Raw genomic sequence first — 20,178 nt, 5'->3', positions numbered from 1 at the left:
TGGCCCAAACAAATCTCTTCTGCTTGTTGCCTCTCCTTAGCAGTGGTTTCCTAGCAGCTATTTGACCATGAAGGCCTGATTGGCGCAGTCTCCTCTTAACAGTTGTTCTAGAGATGGGTCTGCTGCTAGAACTCTGTGTGGCATTTATCTGGTCTCTGATCTGAGCTGCTGTTAACTTGCGATTTCTGAGGCTGGTGACTCGGATGAACTTGTCCTCAGAAGCAGAGGTGACCCTTGGTCTTCCTTTCCTGGGTCGGTCCTCTTGTGTGCCAGTTTCGTTGTAGCGCTTGATGGTTTTTGCGACTCCACATTTAAAGTTTTTGCAATTTTCTGGACTGACTGACCTTCATTTCTTAAAGTAATGATGGCCACTCGTTTTTCTTTAGTTAGCTGATTGGTTCTTGCCATAATATGAATTTTAACAGTTGTCCAATAGGGCTGTCGGCTGTGAAGTAACCTGACTTCTGCACAACACAACTGATGGTCCCAACCCCATTGATAAAGCAAGAAATTCCACTAATTAACCCTGATAAGGCACACCTGTGAAGTGAAAACCATTTCAGGTGACTACCTCTTGAAGCTCATCGAGAGAATGCCAAGAGTGTGCAAAGCAGTAATCAGAGCAAAGGGTGGCTATTTTGAAGAAACTAGAATATAAAACATGTTTTCAGTTATTTCACCTTTTTTTGTTAAGTACATAACTCCACATGTGTTCATTCATAGTTTTGATTCCTTCAGTGAGAATCTACAATGTAAATAGTCATGAAAATAAAGAAAACGCATTGAATGAGAAGGTGTGTCCAAACTTTTGGCCTGTACTGTATATATATATATATATATATATCGCTGAGCTAAAGAGAGAGCGAGTCGTGGGTCCAGACTGGCCCAGGAAGTCAAACGGAGATGTCAAAATATGGAGCGTGCACTTCATGTCACATCAGCTCTGTGGCTGCAGATGGGAGGTGATGCAGACAGGAAACTGAATGAGCCAGTCTCAGCCAGTCACTGGGATTTCTCTGAGAAAAAGCTTAAAATAGGCTGAGCTCTTTCTGCGTATATCTGAATAATCACAATTACTGGGTGAATGAATGGGAGAAATGCCTTAATGTGAAGTAATTACTGGCTGGAGCAGCCACAGAGAACTTCCCTAAAATAATGAATTGTTTCAATAAATAAGTCCAGAAATCTATTTTAGCAGCACAGTTGTTCTATCACGACATATTACCACGGGACTTATAAGGGTGTCCTTGCCAGGCCTCTGTGGAGTGGTGCATTTGTTACACTAGAAGCTGCGCTTCCACGCAATAGCAGATTCTGAGTAATTAGCATAATCAACAGAGTAGAAACGTAAATTTAGGGGATACTAAATATTAGCCTTGCAACGTGTCCTCTAATACCCACCAACAAGGCCTAATGAAATATGTTCATTAAGCATTTGGAGGAGCTGTGTTGAATTAGGCTCACATTCAAACCACATTCGTGATTGGCCTGCGGTTCTGGCTCCTGGCTAGAGGCTTGAAAGACTCTCCCTCCCTCTTTTTCACCCCATTTCCCTATTAACTCCCCCCCCCCTCTCTCCTTGATACACAGTTATGTGTTTTTTGCCCAGACTAACACATTTACATATTCATGAGCCACTGAAACAGGCTTTATTGATGTATAGCCTCCTGTGGGAGGGAGGACATTGGGTGGGAAAAAAGGGGGAAAGAGAAAGTGAGAAAAACTCCAATCTTATGAGTCATCATTAAAAAAAATAAATAAAATAAACTAGGTTTGCAGGGGAGTAGGAGGAGAGGGTGAGCTGATGGCTGAGGTGAAGGCACGGAAGGATAGAAGGATAGGAGATGTAAAACAGTAAACAACAGTTTGCATGTGTGTATATGTGCTTGTATGCGTGTGTGGGTCCATGCCAACTGAGAGTGATCAAACACACTCTCTCTGCTCTGTGCCGCAGTGGCCCATTGATGAAGAGGGAGGGAGGGAACTGGCAAGCTGGGTAGTAAAGTACGCCAAGAGACGTCCCAGCTCCCTTTTTTAATTGGCCACGGGGGAGCGGGCTACCTGCATGACAATGAGAAGGTCGAAGACCAAGATGAAGGAGGCCAGGAAGGCTCTGGAGACCTCGTCGCTAGGCAAGAAGCCTCGGTTTAGGTTGTCCCAGCTGATCCAGTCAGTGCTGATGACCAGAACCACCACCGACGTCAGAGAGATCAGCACTGTCCTACAGGGGAAGAGAGGAGAGGAGGGAGAGGAGTGAACAGGAAGTGACAACTGTGAATGACACATATTAGGGTTTCCTCAAAATAACAGGGGAAAAACAGATTTGAATATAATTTCAAATCTAGCTAGCGGAGGTCCACTTAATTTGCCTTGGAAGACAAACAGCCCCATTTCAAGCTTTGTACAAATTCTTTCAAGTAGCTGACTCAATAATGTATTGAACAACAATTTTACCTGGGCTTGAAAAATGGCAATTTAAATGGCTCTCCGGAAGATGAATGTGCACTGAAGAAAACTGTGGAGCTGTGAATGTATATGGACAAAATATGATGACAAACCCTGCTACATACCTATTTTCATGTGTTTATATATATAAGCTATGTAAGTTGAACCAAATAACTCGATTTTCCTGCATGCAATGATTGCAGTAATTTTTCTCCATTCTCTCACGTTATCTTCGCATTTTGTTCATCTCACAATGCTGTAATTCCGCCTTCACTCTGTTTACTGGAAAATTCCTCTGCCATCTGAAGAGAAGCGCAATGACAAAGGCTAGTATTTTTCTCCGCTGTGTATTTGTGTCAATGTCACCCACTGATTACTGTGCTGTTGTGTGCTTTCTCACACCCCACAACGGCTGGCTGCATTGCAGATAGCAAATGCCAACTCATATCCCATTTCAACTGTTAGGAGATAAGTTTTGAGCGTTTTTAATATTCCACCCTGGGATTCTTTTCCTCAACATGGCTGACTTTTGGCACTGTCGCTCGCAATATGCCGGGACTCTTTGGCGCATATTGACAAGATATATCCAACAACGTATTCATCAATCACATTTCAGCCGCTGAATTTCAGATGATGGCTCGTCAAAACCCAACATTGATTGTGACAGTGTGTGCTGGGGCATCCATCAATAAGACAAAGGATTGCAGAAAAAGTCACAGTGCCACTCCTCTGCATGCATTCTAATAGAAGGTGGATCAATTCTGTGAAAGGAAACGCTAAACACAAAGGCCAAACTCTTTGAAGTTGGAGATGTGTACATATCAAACAGATGTCAAACTGTTCAACCACATCCACTGCATCACATGTCCTTCACATTCCACTGTGACCCTAAAATGAACCACTGGAGAGGCACTGAACCACTTCAGTGACGGTACACCGCAGGGACCACGCATTAGTCGTGCATTACATCTCAACAAGCAACACTTCTACATGTCTGTTTAATAATGGGCGTATCAGACATTGTTTGCTTCAGCATTTGTTTAGCAGTTATTTTAGGGTCATGGCGTGTGATATGTGAAGCAGAAGGCAGCACTATGGCAAGCCCCGCGACCTTGCTGTGTCTATTGATTTCTCCCCCCTGTTCTCCTAATTAAAGGTGCTGACACTGAGTGAGGGAAGATTAACACAGCTATTGACTGTGTGTAACCCTGCAAAGGGCTGGAGAGAACACATAACCCACACACATGCACACACACATATTCCTTGTAGGAATATATCATAATATATAATACCGCAAGCTGGGACTTCAAGTAGTTGCACTGAAATCTCAGACAGATGCAAATATACATGCTGACACACACACACACACACATATCTGTGTACAGCTAAATATACACGCAAAAGCAGACACATTCAATTTTTGGCTAACAGCAACTGACTTGAATTCAAAATTCACGAGTTGGCAATACGCTTTAGGAACTATTTTTCTTTCTTTCTTTTTTTTTTTTTCCTCAAAAGATTCAATTGGATTTGAGTTTGTAAAACATAATTTGTTTCAGTACTTTTAGTCAAAATTTAAATCCAAAAGTCCCTGGATACCCACACAGGTGTTTTCAGTTATGTTGGCTCTGCTCAGGACTGCAACTGCATTGACATTTCAGTGGCTCACCTATCACAGTTTTGTTGCACCTGTTAAGGCACTGTCTTACAAAAACAGAGGAAAGCAAGCAGGAAGCAGCTACATGTATCAAACATAATTTTACATTTCAAAATTTCTGCTGACTGACGTATCTTCAGATCAAATTTGTTTTCATTGACAGAAAACTCTGGGCTGTGGGCAGCCACTTTGAAAATCATCTGGCACAATTTAATCGTGTTACACCTAGAATCCTGAATTTATGTGACTTGATTGTCTGACTTGGAATGGTGTGTTGTGTGCTCGACCTGCTGGAAATTTTTTTTATCATATATTCGTATGATAAAACCAACACCACATGAACAGAGCATGAGTATAAGTTTAATCAACCCACATGATATCTGTGTGAGTGCCCAGGAACGTATGCAATAATGTAAAAATTGTTCTTATAAAACGTGAAACAAAAAACAGACAAAAGAATGACTTAAACATTATTTATTCTAAAAAAAAAAAAACACTATTTACAAGAAAAAGTTGTACTTTATAGTATTCTGTTAGATCACAATGCTAGTTTTTTTAAGAATTGTATATAAATCAATACAAAACATTTCATATTATTTCAAGCCAAAGTGAGAGTGATTCATTTGTTTTAGCAGACTGAAACAGTTGAATCGTCAGAATTTGTAATTGATACACCGATGCAGAGATTGAAATGTTACTTTCATATATACATTCACTGTCGCAGTTTATTTATCTCACAATAAGCTGCAATGGTTAAGACAGCATACCAGAAGAGGACGATCCTGTTGTTGCCTTGTTTCCAGAACCTTCTGGCAGCTTTGCCCCAGTATGGGTAGTGCTGATCCTGGAGCATCATGTCTGTCACCTGCAGGAGACACAGGTCAACACATATGACACACAAGAGGACATGATGGAAAATAAACCCTAAAAAGTTTGCACCCCTTTTTAAACTGATATACAGTAACTCCTCATGATATTAATTCATACTATACATTACAGTTGATAGTATCAGACTGATAATCTATGTGAAAATAGGATGTTTAAAGAAAAAATATTTTTATGATGATGATGTGATAATGATGATGATGGCACGACATGATTCAATGTTGAATGTTAGAATATGCATCATCAGTGATTAAACAGAAATCAGTCTGTGATTACCCTCCAGAAATATTGGCTTGTGTGTTATTATTGATGTTGCAACAGCACCTGTCTGGTCATTGCCTATGGCTAAAAGTAACTGAATGGCAGAATCAGTTGTTGATAATTCTTTCATGTTGTTGACCTTGCAGGATTCTGCTGATCATTAAAATAATCAAGAGTAGATTTTCTTTGATGGACACTGACCTGTAACACAGGGGAATTAAACTCATGGCTCTGAAACTCCTTGCCTATTGGAGAGGATCCGCCTCAGAGGCAAGGTCAATTCATCAATAAGATGCCTCGCTGCAGATACTGTGGCTCATGTTGGATAAAGGATTTGAATCAGGCAATTGGTGAAATTTTTTCTGGCATTGCAGTTTTGCAAAAACAGACACTTCCTGTCCGCTCATCTTCCGAAGACACATTGCAAATCTGCTATGCAGAGGAGACACAGAGGTCGTCTTCAAAGTGCCTTGTTGAATTAATCGAATGTAAAAAATGCTGTGAGTAATTTCTGGAATCAGCACTTTGGCTTGCCTGGCCTAACTCTCCCTCTCTCTCCATCTCTGTCTCCCTGAATCACCTTCTCGCTCTCCCCCTTTCCCCTCTCCCTTCTCTCCCTCACACCTTTACATTTCCCTTTCCCCTTCACCTCTGTTTCTTACTCGTTACCTCTCTCCTCCCCTCTCCTTTCTTCCCTCCCACCTTTTCTCTGCAGTATGTACAGTAGAATACTAATGTGAATGGTGAGGGATCTTGTCAGGTTGTCTCCGCTGTGTGCATGCTGGTGTCAAAGCCCAAACCCTCCCACCAGTGGTAGTCCACTCCCACTGGAGCTCTCCTCCTCTATGTTGACAAATGAACAAGCATGGGCAGGAGAGGAGCTAGGTTTCCCATCCAATCTACCTCCACCAAACCTCACTGTAAATCCATTGTTTCCTATGACCCCCTTTAGCTCACCACTGTATGTGTTATCCAAAGGATTTGGTAGCAACATGGCTATTTCTCTTTGCCTTGCCATGATAGAAGAAAATCAGGCAAAATCAGATAATGATCAGGGTGCACAGGAGCTCCACAAATCCATCTGGGATAGGTCATTTTGTCATTCCAATTAAAATGAAGACTTGAGGTCTGAAAAGAAATTCTTCATTTGCTTATTTTCATGTGGTTTTAACACTATTACTAGTAAAACTTGAAACTTGATGACTTTGGTGACATTGTGAGTCCCTTTGTGGTGATATTTTAACTTTTCTCTTTGTGGTGATATTTTAACTTTTCCTTAAAAGGAATATGTATACAGGCGAGAATGTGAAATAAGTTTTAATGACAACTAAATGATGGCAGTGGAATGAAGTTGTGTGAAGAGGTGAGATGATTCTCCCACAGCAGAAGACATGTTTAGCAGGAGCTAAATTCAGTCAGTCAGTCAAACTGCTTCCTCACCCCATATTGAGTGATGCTTGCTCATCCACTAATAGGCACTAATACTGTTTATAACAATAAATAAATAAATAAATAAATAAATAAATAAAAATAAAAAAAACTTTGCTAACAGATTTGGACTCTGCCTCATTTAGAAGGAAGCCTCCACAGTTAGGTACAGTTTTAGGAAATACAGTGGCCCAGGACTATCTCATTACACCAGGGGGGAAAAATCCTAGTTAGGTTCCTCGATTTAGCAAACGGTAAAATCAAGTGGTTCGTTAAGCTGCGACAAATATTCTATAAGACTGTGCGGCACGACAAAAACTTCTCTCTGGTCGTATCGTAACCAGAGAGCTTATCCCAAGGGGAGACAACAATCAGTGCTCTAAAACACAAAACGCTGTACGGTGCGAGCAGGGAGACCACAGGATCTTTTGTTTGAATGGCAGTCAGTGTAAGCAATGTCTTGGAAGACTGCAAAAACAGCTTTTTGAGAAGATTGCTTATGACATGTTCCTCATGTCATGATAATTTCAGAGAAATCCAGTCAATTGAATCAACTGAGAAAAAAAAAGCTTTCTGTGAGAGACTGCAAGTGAGACTGTATTGACTGTAACAAGAGACTGCACTGCTGGAAATTTTGAAAGACTGCTTCATGATGTTGGGGGCTGATGGAATTGGCTTAAAATGGTGTGTGTGGTCCAGCTGACCGTTATAGCTCTGCTCATGCTGATACCTGTGAGTCTATTTCATTCTTGTATAGAAAACATCTGATGTAATATAACTTACCTGGCATAGCTGCTAGACGTCCTGCCAGAAGTAATCAGATAGACTTGATCAGTTTATCAAACAACCAAAATAGGCAGCGCTCAGCTCCAGGTTGTGGTTGGTGAGTAGTGGGCCTTTGGTTGTTTAATGAACTGATCAAGCGCCCTCCCCTTCACCAGAGCACATAGTGAACTGATCGCTGTGTATGCAGAGCCAGTGTAGCAACAAACTATCTAAGAAGTATCCAAGAAGAACCCATAAATTGGACCAAATTATGTTATGATCAGACACACTTTTTTGTTGATTAGTCATGGAAAATGAGAACCTTGCAAGTTTTCCATTTGTATCAAACAGCAAAAAAGTTGTAGCATGACGTGTTTGAGTTAATTTGCCTTACGTGACACCTCTTGTCCTGCAATGTGACTATTGCACATGCGCACATCGCAATGCCGATGCTGAAACGATATATTGTGCAGCTCTAATAGCCACTACATGCCATAGAACTGGACAGCTGTGCATCTGTACTTGTCTGTACCAAAACAACAAGAATGACGCAGCCCTCTTCCTCTTTTTGCTGAGGCCTGCACCCAGGAGACAGAATAAACAGAGAAACCAACCCTTAAAATAAACCCATTTTCACCACGATCATCTCATTTTTCTGCATTACACTATGCAATCAAAATGAACTGAATTAGAGATAGATTGAGGTAAATACTCATTGGGACTTAATGCAGGATATGAATTCAGATTTTTGAGTTCAGCGATGTAAAACAGAGTCTGCCTTCTTGATAACATGCAGTATGTGACAGTAATCCAGTGCCTATTTATATCAATGGACGCATCAAAAAAAGCAATTGAGGGGACAGACAAAACAGCTGGACTCTCACCATCCAAGCAGTGACAAAGTCTCCCATCCATGTCCCCACTGCAGCAATCTTCATAAAACTCTCATTCCTGATGCCCATGTACTCTGTCACCATGTGAGGCCTGCAAGAGAGAGCGAGAGTGAGGGAGGAAAGGACACGGAGTGCATCTGTGTTATGAGTGCAGTGGACAGTAGAAAAGCAAGAAGGCAAGAAGACTGACAGAAAGAGTCAACAGAGGGAGAGAGTCAGTGGAGGGCGAAAGAGAAAACGGTCACCGCTGCTAAGTGTCATGATGCTAGCTGTCAGAGTCAATCAATATCAATCTGATCCTGTGAAAACAGTGTGCAATGGCTCTACCTGCCATAAAGCCCTGAGAATTGTAAACAATTTACACCAATGCCATAGAATTTACACAACAACGTTGTTCTTGTTCAGCCCTTATTTGTCTCCCTAATGTTTGGCAAATTTCTCATTTGTTTGCCAAATTTGTCTCATGTCAAGGTGATTTCAAATCAGCATTACCACAATAACAATACGTCTCCCTTTAATGCAGTAGGCCTGGGTGAGCTCACTTAGCAAAACCGCAGCTGTGTCAAGCAAAACCTAGACCAGACAAAGACACGCCATTAGTGAAGCAATCTCGCATGCAGTAGTATTTGATAAAAAATGACATGCTTTCTTTGGAGTCCTAGTTATGCGCTGGTCTCTTTAGAGTGGGTGAAGATGAGAGGCTTTTGTTCAGCGTCCACGCCCCCCAAACACACACACTCACACACACCACATCACTCCATTTTCTCCAGGTAATAGCACAGGGAGGGAGGAAAAGTGGGTCAGTCGCCTCCTATATGGGACTAGTGCCGGGGAGAGAGGAGGAGGAGAAAGGGGAGAGAGAAGGCCTGTTTGATCTCCTGGCAGCCAACATCTTAGAGGCTGAGTGGAGCAGGTGGGCACCCATCACCTCCCTGCACCAACCCTCCCCCTTTACCCCCCACAGGTCACACTCATGAATATAATAGATGGCGATGGATAGGGCTCTGGCTGGGCTTTCAAGGGGTCGTATTTGAAGTCAATGGCTCCATTCGTCTTTGTTTTCCCCGGTCATTTTCTGGCCGCCAGCAAACGCCAATAAAAATGTTTTCTATTGCACAGAGGGCCCTGGAAAATCACACCTTCAACCTTATCGATGTATAGTTTATTTTCTATATTTCCCCTGGAAGGTTTTTATTTTATCTTTTAGCTGATAGTGGTATGCATTAAGAGTTCAATTCTGTGGGCTGCTCACTTTGGAAATGAGACTTTGTCAGACAAGATGAAACAATCTGCTGAAAACCAGTAGAGGATAATCCTATTATACTATTAAATAACTTAGGCAGCTTTAATAGGTATTCATCTTTAATTAATACTAATTGCTCCTCCTTTTTCACATTAACTTCATTTAGTTCAGAATAGAAAAGCATAAAACATGTTCATAGGCAGTCCAGGAAAAAGCACAATCGGCTGTGGCAAGTCAGTGACCCAAAATGCCACAGTCTTCAAGTGCCTGTGTACTGTAATGTGAGAGAAATACTTGAGCGAAATACCCTTCCCCAGAAGGGAAGACAATAAATCATATTTCATCAATGCAGCATGTATTTAACGGCTTTGACGGGACTTTATTGATGAAAACGTGCAGTACCACAGGTGACGTATTGCCTCGCTCAAGCCCGCAAATAAAATGGCCTTGATTGGAATGGCGATTTATATCTACATTAAGTCAGTTAGGCATTCAGAGGCTTGGCACTGCTCCAGTTACCAAGGAGATCCCATCGGGAGTCGTTTACCCGCAGCGAAATTCTAATCGATACTTCTGGAAATGCTGTCTGGCACCACATGCAAGGCTTTAAATCTGAAGGAAAAAAAAAAAAAAAACTGCCGCCAACACCGGCTCTCCTCACATATTTAATTGAGCAAATGCTACCCCTGTACTAAGAGGGAGGGCTTTTGTATTTTTTTTTTCTTTCCACAGAGCACCTATGATGAGTTTGGGGACTCTTTGCACTGCATGATCAGAGGCAGCACTCTCTGACTTATTCATGCTGACTGAAAATTTAATGGCCTTTAGAGCCGGATGACCTAATGAGAGGTTTCAGTGCAGTGGAACATCAGTACAGTAGCACCATGAATAATCAGCCCCAAAATGGCTCCTGTGGCTCAAGCATAGAGCCAGTCACAGTGTCAATGCCAGAAGTGGCAGCTCAGCCAGCTTTGACCCTCTGTGGAATGTTATCAGGTTTCCCACACTCGTTCAGTCAGAATATTCAAGGACATTACAATGCCCTTCAAAGTCTTATTCTGTCAATTTAAACAACAATTTGGAGTTTTGAAATTCAGATGCTACGTTGAATAACATAAACCAATATATAAAGGTCATTTTAAGTGTTGCATTAAAGCGGTAATCAGAAAAATCCTTGGTTTTATGACAGTGATGCAAAGTCATTGCTGTGGTGTTTGTTTCACTGCATTTTCCAGAGATCACTTTGTAATAAAACTTTGAATCTGGTCCTATGATGTCTATTTATTTATTTATTTATTTATTTTTTTTGGTGTTTCTGTCGATGAAGTCTGGCTTTCTGTTGGTGGCCTTTTCTTTCTCTGTTCAGCCATGGTGGCTTTCTCTGCTAATGCTGACTACACTGACCTCTTATTTATTCCACATAATCCATTGTTGCTGGTTCCAGTAGTGTAAACTTCACTTGATAATTTTTTTGCTGGGAAGACCTGACCAATGTCTGGTGTTTAGAACAGCAAATCTAAAAGCGTTTATGATTGATAGATAGAATCACTATTGTCTTGTATTAATTGGCATTATGAATACTGAACCATGAATACTTGAATGTGAGTAGCCAGAGGGTGTCAGTGAAAACAACAGTTTAACAGTTTCATCCACTGTTCTATATTAATGTTCACTAATTCATTCAACTGAAATTAAACTTACTGTAACTAACCATAACAATAATAAAATATAAATAAACAGCTACACTAAATAGCTGGGTTATGATAAGCTAACTACCACATTCTGCCTTGTTTACAAACTCTTAATTGCTTCAAAACTATTGTGCTTCCCTTAACTACTGTGATTAATGTCATACACATTGCTGCAACATTTGATATCAACATTGACCAAGACATTTGTGTACATATGTGCCATACTTGATTCATTTTGGTAAATCCTAGATATCTACGATGCAATGCCTCAAGCTGAGTAGCCAAATCAGCTGGTAGCGTTTCTATTGTTAGGCTGCTCCAGATATTAACCTGACCCATATTGTGGATAGAAAAAGCTTTTATTTTCAGAACATATCACTTGTTAATGTAATTAATTTTAACACTTTTTTTTTTTTAAATGTTGGCAAGTGGCCATGGTATAACGGCGTTATGCACATCTCTGCCAAGTCTGATTATTTAAATGTTAAGCCACTGATGCTAAATCAAAATAAAGCTGTGCAATGCAAGAGGGCTCTCAGTACTGTATAGTGCTGGAATGGGCTAAGACTGCATGGATGGGACTGTCAGGAAGCTTCCTACATTTACTGAAGCACGTGTAAAAACCATCTTCCCCCCCCTGAAGTTTTGAGCCTCCAACTTCATCAATAATGCACACTGCAACAGAGTGCCTATTAACACTTTTTGCAATATCATTCTTTGCCATAAGCCATGCGCTCTCTACACCTCCATACTTTGATCAATTTTTAAAACTTTTGTGGCTCAGTTTTTTTTATTTATTTATTTATTTATTTTTAAAACAAAGCTGCAACTTTCAAGGATTTCCAAAGCCCTTGTGAGCCCTTATAATTAGGGTTTTAAAACAGCAAGCTGAGAGAGTTTTCACTCCTTAGTCATCAAATACCTCTAACCCTCATTCCTTCTCATGTTTCCACTGTCCACTTGGAAGTATATGCCTCCATACTGGGTTTTATAAGCTTGTTTTCTCTGTCAGACGGCCAGTGATTTAGTGACAGTGGCTATTGGGTGACCTCTCCTGCCCCATAAAGGAAGGCTGAATGCGTTCAGAACATTATATTGGGTCCTTGGCTGCCTCCACATTGAAATGCATCAGCTGTCTCTTCCCTGTGCACTACAGTGCCTAATAACGTATTTACAGTATACAGCACTGAGCAGCAGCAGTTACCAGAGAGCATAAAGCTGTCAATACAGACCCTCTTCACTATCGCTATACCATCTCCCAAGGCAACTTAGAACCTCAATCTCAATTCATCACTCGCAACTGAATCATCCCACATATTGTATTAAACCGGCTGGAGATTGAGTCCTTTAGCCCTTATCATTCCTCGGGCTCACGAGTGGGAGTGAATAACCATCAGGCAGCATCCTGGACAACACAGTATCAGGCCCCCTATCCCGTCTATCAGCTGTCCATTAAAACACCAAGGTCCAAAATGAAGTCTCCTAATCCAACAACCTCATAAATTTGCTTATCCATTTTCATTTACACACATATGCACACACACTGACACACAAACACTGCTTTTTTTGAGAGGGGGCTGGAAATAAAATTTGTTCTGCACTGCATGTGGTATTTAGAAATGTCAGAACAAGTTTTATGAATCAGTTTTAATGGAAAATTGGCTGCAGAACAGCACTCAGAGTTTATGCAGCAAGGCAAGGCGACATGCACAACACTTGGCTTTTAAACAATGGTATTAAAATGTTATCAAACAGAGTAATGGCTGATGTGAAACATAATGAAGAGCTGGCAAGATTGAATGAAATGAGTGTGAAAAGGTTCACAAAAACATGCACACTCACACACTGTATATTCACAAGGTATCCATGTCAGCTGCTGCACACACACGATCGCAATCCACCTTCTTTGAAACCCATCTTTATACACATGCAATATTTATTTATATACATGATTCCCAGTGGACTCATGCAGCTGTCAAGGTTATGATGTTTGCTGTTTGCAATTGCCTATGTCTATGTAAAGATGACCTACAGCATGAGGAGGGGCGGGACCACTACCCCCTGTCCCAGAAAACAGCAGGACAAGGTGATCTAAGAGAAACTGACTGACCTCACTGACTCTGACAGCACACAGTGACTGTTTCTGGAGACTTCTGGGTGGCAAAAACGAGTTAAGAGAGTAAGCTTAACTCTAACTTCACACTTACAATCATCAATTATGAGTCATTTTTGAAATTACAACTGAATGTGTGTGAATGTTTGTGTGTGTGTAGGAGTGTGAAGGACAAGGAGATATGCTTAGAAAATGTCTGTGGGTGTGTGTGTGTGAGAGAGATGCAGACAAAGAGAGACAGAGATAGATCAATTAATCCAGATCAACACTGCAATGACATCATATATACTGCAGTTTTCCAAATGCAACAGTTTTCATGTTTTTTCTTAAGTATAAAGCTGTTGACAGTTAAGTTGTTGTAATGAATACCTGGGCTGAAAAATTAGGGGCATATCAGCGGATTCAAACAAAGCAAATCCCTAACATTATCCTATTATCCTACATATCCTCTGCCCTCAAAATTATATGGAAAAATAAATCATATTGAATGAACCATCTCATCAAAGTGCATAACATGATCACAACATCCACTAAAGAGCAGCGTAATATATTAGGCTGTCAATACTATGCAGTGGCAGATCCTTGACCTCGCTGGTCATGGTTAGAAATATGCAGCTCAAAGCAGCAGGGTGTCCCATCTCTGAATCCATGCAACAGGAGGAATTTAAATACCACAACAGGCTATTTATTCAGCCTTTTAAATCCACTTGTCCATGGTGTTACCCCAGCTCAATGCCAGACATGCAAACAGACAGACAAGGGGGACTAGTATGCACACGGCACAGAGGGAACATGGTAAACAAAGACAATTCGCTTAGATGTGCTCTAATCCTGCTTGGGGGTATCTCTGAAGTCAACTGCTACATCCACCCATCCCTCTCCTCAAAGCTCAGAGATACCTGTCCAGTAACCGCTCCCCTTCCACCCAACTTCACATACTCTGCCACCCCCTTTCTCTAAATTAGGCATGATTAATGGGTACACCTCACATCGGGCCATCTTAATTAAATAACACCATGTAATTAGGTGCTGATTTCTGCAGGTAATGGTGCTGTAAGACGTTGGAATGGGATTGCATGGCATGACAGAATGTCGGAGAGGGCCGTCAAACTCCCTGGGCGGTCACACTCCCCTGGTTTCACACAAACAGCCCCCTAATCTGACAGTTACATTAAAATGCAAATAGCCCAGATGTGAAGGCTCAGTAACAAGTGTGGATTACCGCCCCTGGGGAGCCACAATGGACAGGTTTTTTCCATGATATGACATAAGCTAGGTAGCGAATGAGTTGATAGCTGTTGACCTAGAAGCACCTGTTTAAATATTAGTTTATGCATCGTGGACATGTGTAAGATTACATAGTCCGGGTACATAGTCTATTTCAGCTGAGAGATAACGGCATTAAAGAACACATTTTCTATGAGAAATCATTTATAAATATGTCATGAAAAAAGCTGCACATGTTGAATCTCTTATCAATGATCGTTTACCACAATACTGTCATGACTAGATAATGAATGGCGTAGTTTATCTTCTCTGCTTGCAGATATATTGCTAGCTTTAATTAAATCAAGTGCAGTACCAACTGAAAGGTCAGAGAAAATGAAAGCATATTAATGAGCAAAGGGCACAGGCAGCATACAGCATCAGGTCAGGGAGACAGCAGGGAGACAGATGCCACAGCCCAATAGCCCCCCACCTCTGCCACACCCACCCACACAATAACTCTCTCTCAATCACACACACTTTTTCTCTCCAACTCACACCCTCACATACACTCTCTCTCCCACTCACAGACACAAAAGCCCCACACAATCTCGTCTCCCACGCAAACACACACCCATAAATGTCCGCACATCTAACTTGAGATGGGTGTGAGACATGAACAATATGCGGTTGTGTGTTTGGGACACCCACACCAGCCACCAGAACGGTCTCCCCTGCAGTGCACCATCACGGCTTGATGTCAAATTCAGCCAACCCATGCCAAAATACCTACCCTTTAAAAAGCATTGGCACTAATAACACCTCACAATGGCTTGTCCTTTCAGTGCAGATGAAAAGGAAAAAATACCATTCATTCCCACAGAGGGGCAGCTCCTGCCACAAAGGGATATTGTACTTTTCTTTGTGCTGTGGCACAAAGAAAAGTACAACACGCTCACAGTGGGGTGAAGGAATGGGCAAGAGAGAAGGGGGGATGCAAAAAGGGCTTGGACACAGATCAAAAGACTTAAGTTTCACTGCATCATCAGAGATGGAGCACTTCCATTCTCAATCCTAACTCTCTCCCAACCCCTTTCTCTCCCCTTCTCTCTCCCCCTCTGTCACCTTTTTGCTAACTCTGCTGCATTCATGCTATTCCAGCCTGGAGCCCATCTTCTTGGGGCCGTCCTGGCAGAGTGTGAACATTGCTTTTACATGTCGGCCTTCAACAGAGATGTGAACACTAATGGTTTTTGGCAGGGCCCAGGTCCTCAGCAGACACACTACTGGAGCAGAAAGAAAACAAGGGGGAATAGGGATGGGGGAAAAGAGGGGCAATGAGTGTGGAACAACTACCAGGTCTCTTGGCAGGTGGGTTCACTCGCTTTACAACAGCACCATCTGTCTTTGCAAGAAGAGCTTTACAGTGTCAAATAACTGATGTCATTGCACATCACACATAGAGAGCAAATTTTCATGGATGGGGTTTATTGTTATGTCAGCCTAGTTGATTGTTTAATAGGTTGTTATGGATGTGACTTGTTATATCTGGACAACTGAAGCAGCTAATATGAATAGCGAATGCATGACTCATGCATTTTAGAAGCATATAAATTATATGGTGCATCCCTCAAAGTGACAGAATAACTCATTATTTTCTTCTTAATAATATCTGGATGTCATATGGTGGCATATTCTTGACAGTTTAAAAATGCAGTGAGAGATATAAAAAGGGCCCCTTTCTTGACATTTCAAGGCTGAAATGAGAGGCAGTAAAAAGGAATCCTCCGTGTGACAGACACACTCAGTGGGACTGCAAATGCAACTTTTTCCTGAGTGAGCAACATTTATCGTCTCGGCGGACCTGCCCCTCTGCTCAGCCATGCGCTTCCCTTTCTCGGCCAAACAGCGACTGCAGACAAGATGGATGCCAGTGTCACAGTGCTGGCCAGAGTGACGGATGGGCTGATTATACAAACTCATCCCTCTGGCCGTAGAAAAACACAACACCTTGCCTGCTAGCTAATAGCCTTCATCTGCCTCCACCTTATGGATAGTGGAAGCTCAACGTTAATATGGAAGAAAAAAAAATTACATGGATAGAACCCATCACAACCCTGGTCTCCTTTTTGACAGCTTTCACTCAAACAGACACCTGCCACATTGGTTTTTTTTACAGCCCAAACAAACAAAACGGTAAATCACCCCCTGGCGACCTGCTAGCTGGCTGGTTGAATCAAGGGCATGTTTTCTTTCCCCCAGATGGACACATTGCAAATGTGTAAACGGATTCCTGTCACTGGCTTGATGTGTGGGTGTCACGCTCTGCTCTGCACAGTTGTTTCTCTGTAGGTAGGCCAGGGCAACAGGGAGGAAAGGGAGGACAAAAACAGAGAGACATAGCAAACCATCTTGATTGTTGGCATGAGCTGTCAAAAAAAAAAAAAAAAAAAAAAAAAAAAATCAAGATCATGGGAGAGTAAGTGCAGGTGGTGAAGGTGATCCTTCAGGATTAACCACCCTCCCCTGGCCTGCCCTGCCTGTAATTTAAAGTCTGGGTTGACTGATCAGACAGGTATTGAGTCCCTACTCAGGCGAGACGTTTGGATCAATCATGCCAGCCAAATGGGAGTGTGCAGTGGCTCTGGTAAGCGGAAGCAGAGAATGAGGAAAAGGGAAAAGAAGAGATTGAGTGGCTTACCCCATGCTCCCAGCCATCAGCAGGAACAGGTTGTAAATGTGTGAGAAGAGGAAGAGGAAGAGGATAGTGCTGAAGAACATGGTCATCCAGGAGCCGTGATCCTCGCGGAACATTTTCAGGCGCAGGTATCGACCTGTAGGGAAAATGACAAGGACAAACCTGCTGAGTGACTGTTCAAAAAGCATGTGCAGAGTCCACCTTCCAATACGTATGGCCACAAAATGAAGATAAAAGGCTATGACTTAGTCACACACATTAAAAATGTCCTATTCTGTCAGACATGTACCCTTCAGGCAATGAAATGATGATTAAAGACCATTTTGAAGTGTCACTTCCCTACCCTGAGGTAATTTTCTTTTCCTGACCAATTTCCATAGGGCCTTTGCTTGATATACTAACAGCCGCTATTTTAATGCCCTTAAGTCTTGAATCCCAAAAGAGAATATTCCAGACATGCTTATTTCCAAGGATGTCGTGGAAGCGCCGTCCCTGCAATGACGCTTGCTTGTGTTTCATGAGGTGAGTTGAGCATGATTAGAGCGATTATTCAAACATTTGTGACCTGTGGTGTTTTTTTATACTCTCCTAGCTCAGAATCAAATTATGGGGAAATATCTCTCTGGCAGAGCATGAGATTGATTCAGATACCTGGCCTTCTGCACAGAATGCATAATCATACAAACTTGTCCTCTGGTGGCGCCATTCAGCAGACAACTAGTTCTATGATACAGTTGTCAGCTGTTTAGACCTTGGAAACACTGCAGTAGGTGAATGAGTCTTCAGTGGCTCGCTGTAAATTTGATTTGGCTGTTCATAGTGACAAGCAGAAAAACTTCATACCTGTAACTCAAGGCTTTGCACCTTTTATGATGCATTCAAAATGAGATGAAAAGGCATTACAGGAGTATAAATCACTGACAGATGTGAAAAATAACATGTGTGATCCAATTAGGTATGCATAATGTAATTACATAACAGCTGCCAGAGTCCTTGAGCTACCTCCCACACTGCTTTTGTAACAGAAACAATCTACCAAATGATGCTGGACCTCTTTGCAAATCTCCTGTCTGCACCCAGAGTAATACCATCATTATTCAGGGTCAACCTGGGTCAACTAGAATTTGCAAATACTTTTTTGATATCCGTCCTAGCCTTCTTGGTGTTCCAGATGTCAAGAAATCCTCTTTGACCAAGGTCAGCTACGACTACACTCCCGCTTCCACTACGTTATACGTTGTGCACAGATGATATACTTCAAGGCTCTCCCTCTGTTTCAACTCTGCGAGCCCTGATCCAGCGCCAGAAGCGAACATCTTCCTAGGAACAAGTCTTTGTTTTTCCTCTCCTCCAGCTCAGTCAGCCTCCCTTTGAGTTACAGTCCCTGGGAGAGCGCTTTGTGTTTGTGTCCACATCCACACAGCCAGAGAGACAGCAAAGCAGAATGCTCCATTTATTTTCCCATTACAGCCTAGCCGGTTTACTCTCCAATAGCTTTACATGCTGTTCAGTCTCAGCTTGCTCACTTTAGTCTTTCTGCTGTGCATATAAAAGCAGAGATGTTGAGATTCCTATGGAGACGAAGTGCTTTGGTGTGTTAATTTGCCATCATAATGACTACCACCCTCCTGTTCAAGCATGGCTACACACTGTATCATATATATAGCATCTTTAACACAGTAGAAACCAACAGATATGCCAAAGATGTTTGAACTACAGTCATTTATTTGCTGAGAACTTCACTGTGCAGCAAATACACTTGAATATGTCCTCAGTAACACTATTCAACCCCAGTGTTTTTGAGGTTGTAGCAACACCAAGTATGCATGCCTAGTGTGAGGCCATACCATACGTCTTGCTCTGTGGTATTTCAGGGCTCATCACGGCTGCATAATTGAATTGACTTGCATGGGTGAACTTAATTGCCTCCAGTGCCAATGAGCCCCAGCTTGGGTATAGGTGCAGAGTGTGTATCGGCAGATCTGACTTTTAAAGCGGCTAGCTGCGCCAGTGAGCACGGCAGCCCTCTCACAGCCCATATGGGTAGGATTTAACTAGGGGGTGATTCAAGACTATTCAGCCAAGCCATTTGAGTCATTGCACCTCCCCACTGTAGAGCACCCCGATAAGGAGTGATTCATGAGCACTCTCTATTTCGAGGCTCGGCCCAGCAGAGGACAACAATACACACAGGCAACCACAAACACACACAGTCACACACATACACGACAGAATAGCCTATACACTAGTCATGCAGGCACACAGACTCCCTTCTGTACATCTCTGTCTCTCTTACTTTCACTCACCAGCCCACCACATTCACCCGCGCACATTCACAAAGCAGTGTATGCGTATTCCGCAGATGAACACACGTTTATTTGAGATTTTAATGTTGACAATAATTGTTCTTCCAAAATTGATCTTCTCTCATTTTCTGTTCTGCCCTCAAACCATCCACTTTCCTACACGCTTTTCTGACTGACAACTCAAACATGTAACCTTGTCTCCATCTAGTGGTGGTACAATGACATCGACTACAGGGCTTGACCAGCAGGAAATGCAGCAGAAGCAAACACACGGAGCATGATGTAGTTTCATCGATAAGCACTTTAGCCTTTACTGCCAATACACTGTGGCCTTTGCATTACAGCTTCTGCAAACTGATAAAACACCCCCTGAATTGAAGTTTTCGTATAAGGTGTTTTTATCCAGGGAAAGGTTCTGCTCAGCAAACATGCTCCTTTTCTGCACCACCCTGCTTCAGATTCCAACAGCTGTACACATTCACACCTGGGAACTGTCCAACCCAAGCCTGTTCTTTAAGGGAGTGTTAAATAATGCTGTGTTCTCTTATGTGCACTGTCTTGCCCTGTATAATGCGGGTTTTGTATTA

The 20,178-nt window shown here is 42.1% G+C and overlaps 1 protein-coding gene across 1 annotated transcript in view; it reads right to left on the bottom strand.

Moving 5' to 3' along the window:
* The window catches only part of tmem117 (transmembrane protein 117), a 45,102-nt gene that overhangs the window by 9,705 nt on the left and 15,219 nt on the right, over positions 1-20,178 (bottom strand). Inside the window, exons 3-6 of the mRNA XM_030054186.1 lie at positions 17,289-17,421; positions 8,326-8,425; positions 4,870-4,967; positions 2,062-2,221 (exon numbers count right to left, since the gene is read on the bottom strand). Coding sequence (XP_029910046.1) covers positions 2,062-2,221; positions 4,870-4,967; positions 8,326-8,425; positions 17,289-17,421 — 491 coding nt within the window. The remainder of the gene's footprint in view (positions 1-2,061; positions 2,222-4,869; positions 4,968-8,325; positions 8,426-17,288; positions 17,422-20,178) is intronic.

Source organism: Myripristis murdjan, chromosome 6 (assembly GCF_902150065.1).
Source record: "Myripristis murdjan chromosome 6, fMyrMur1.1, whole genome shotgun sequence".
In the NCBI taxonomy this organism is placed as follows: domain Eukaryota; kingdom Metazoa; phylum Chordata; class Actinopteri; order Holocentriformes; family Holocentridae; genus Myripristis; species Myripristis murdjan.
Note: the sequence above shows the minus strand (reverse complement) of the source record. Positions and strands in the feature narration are given on the sequence as shown.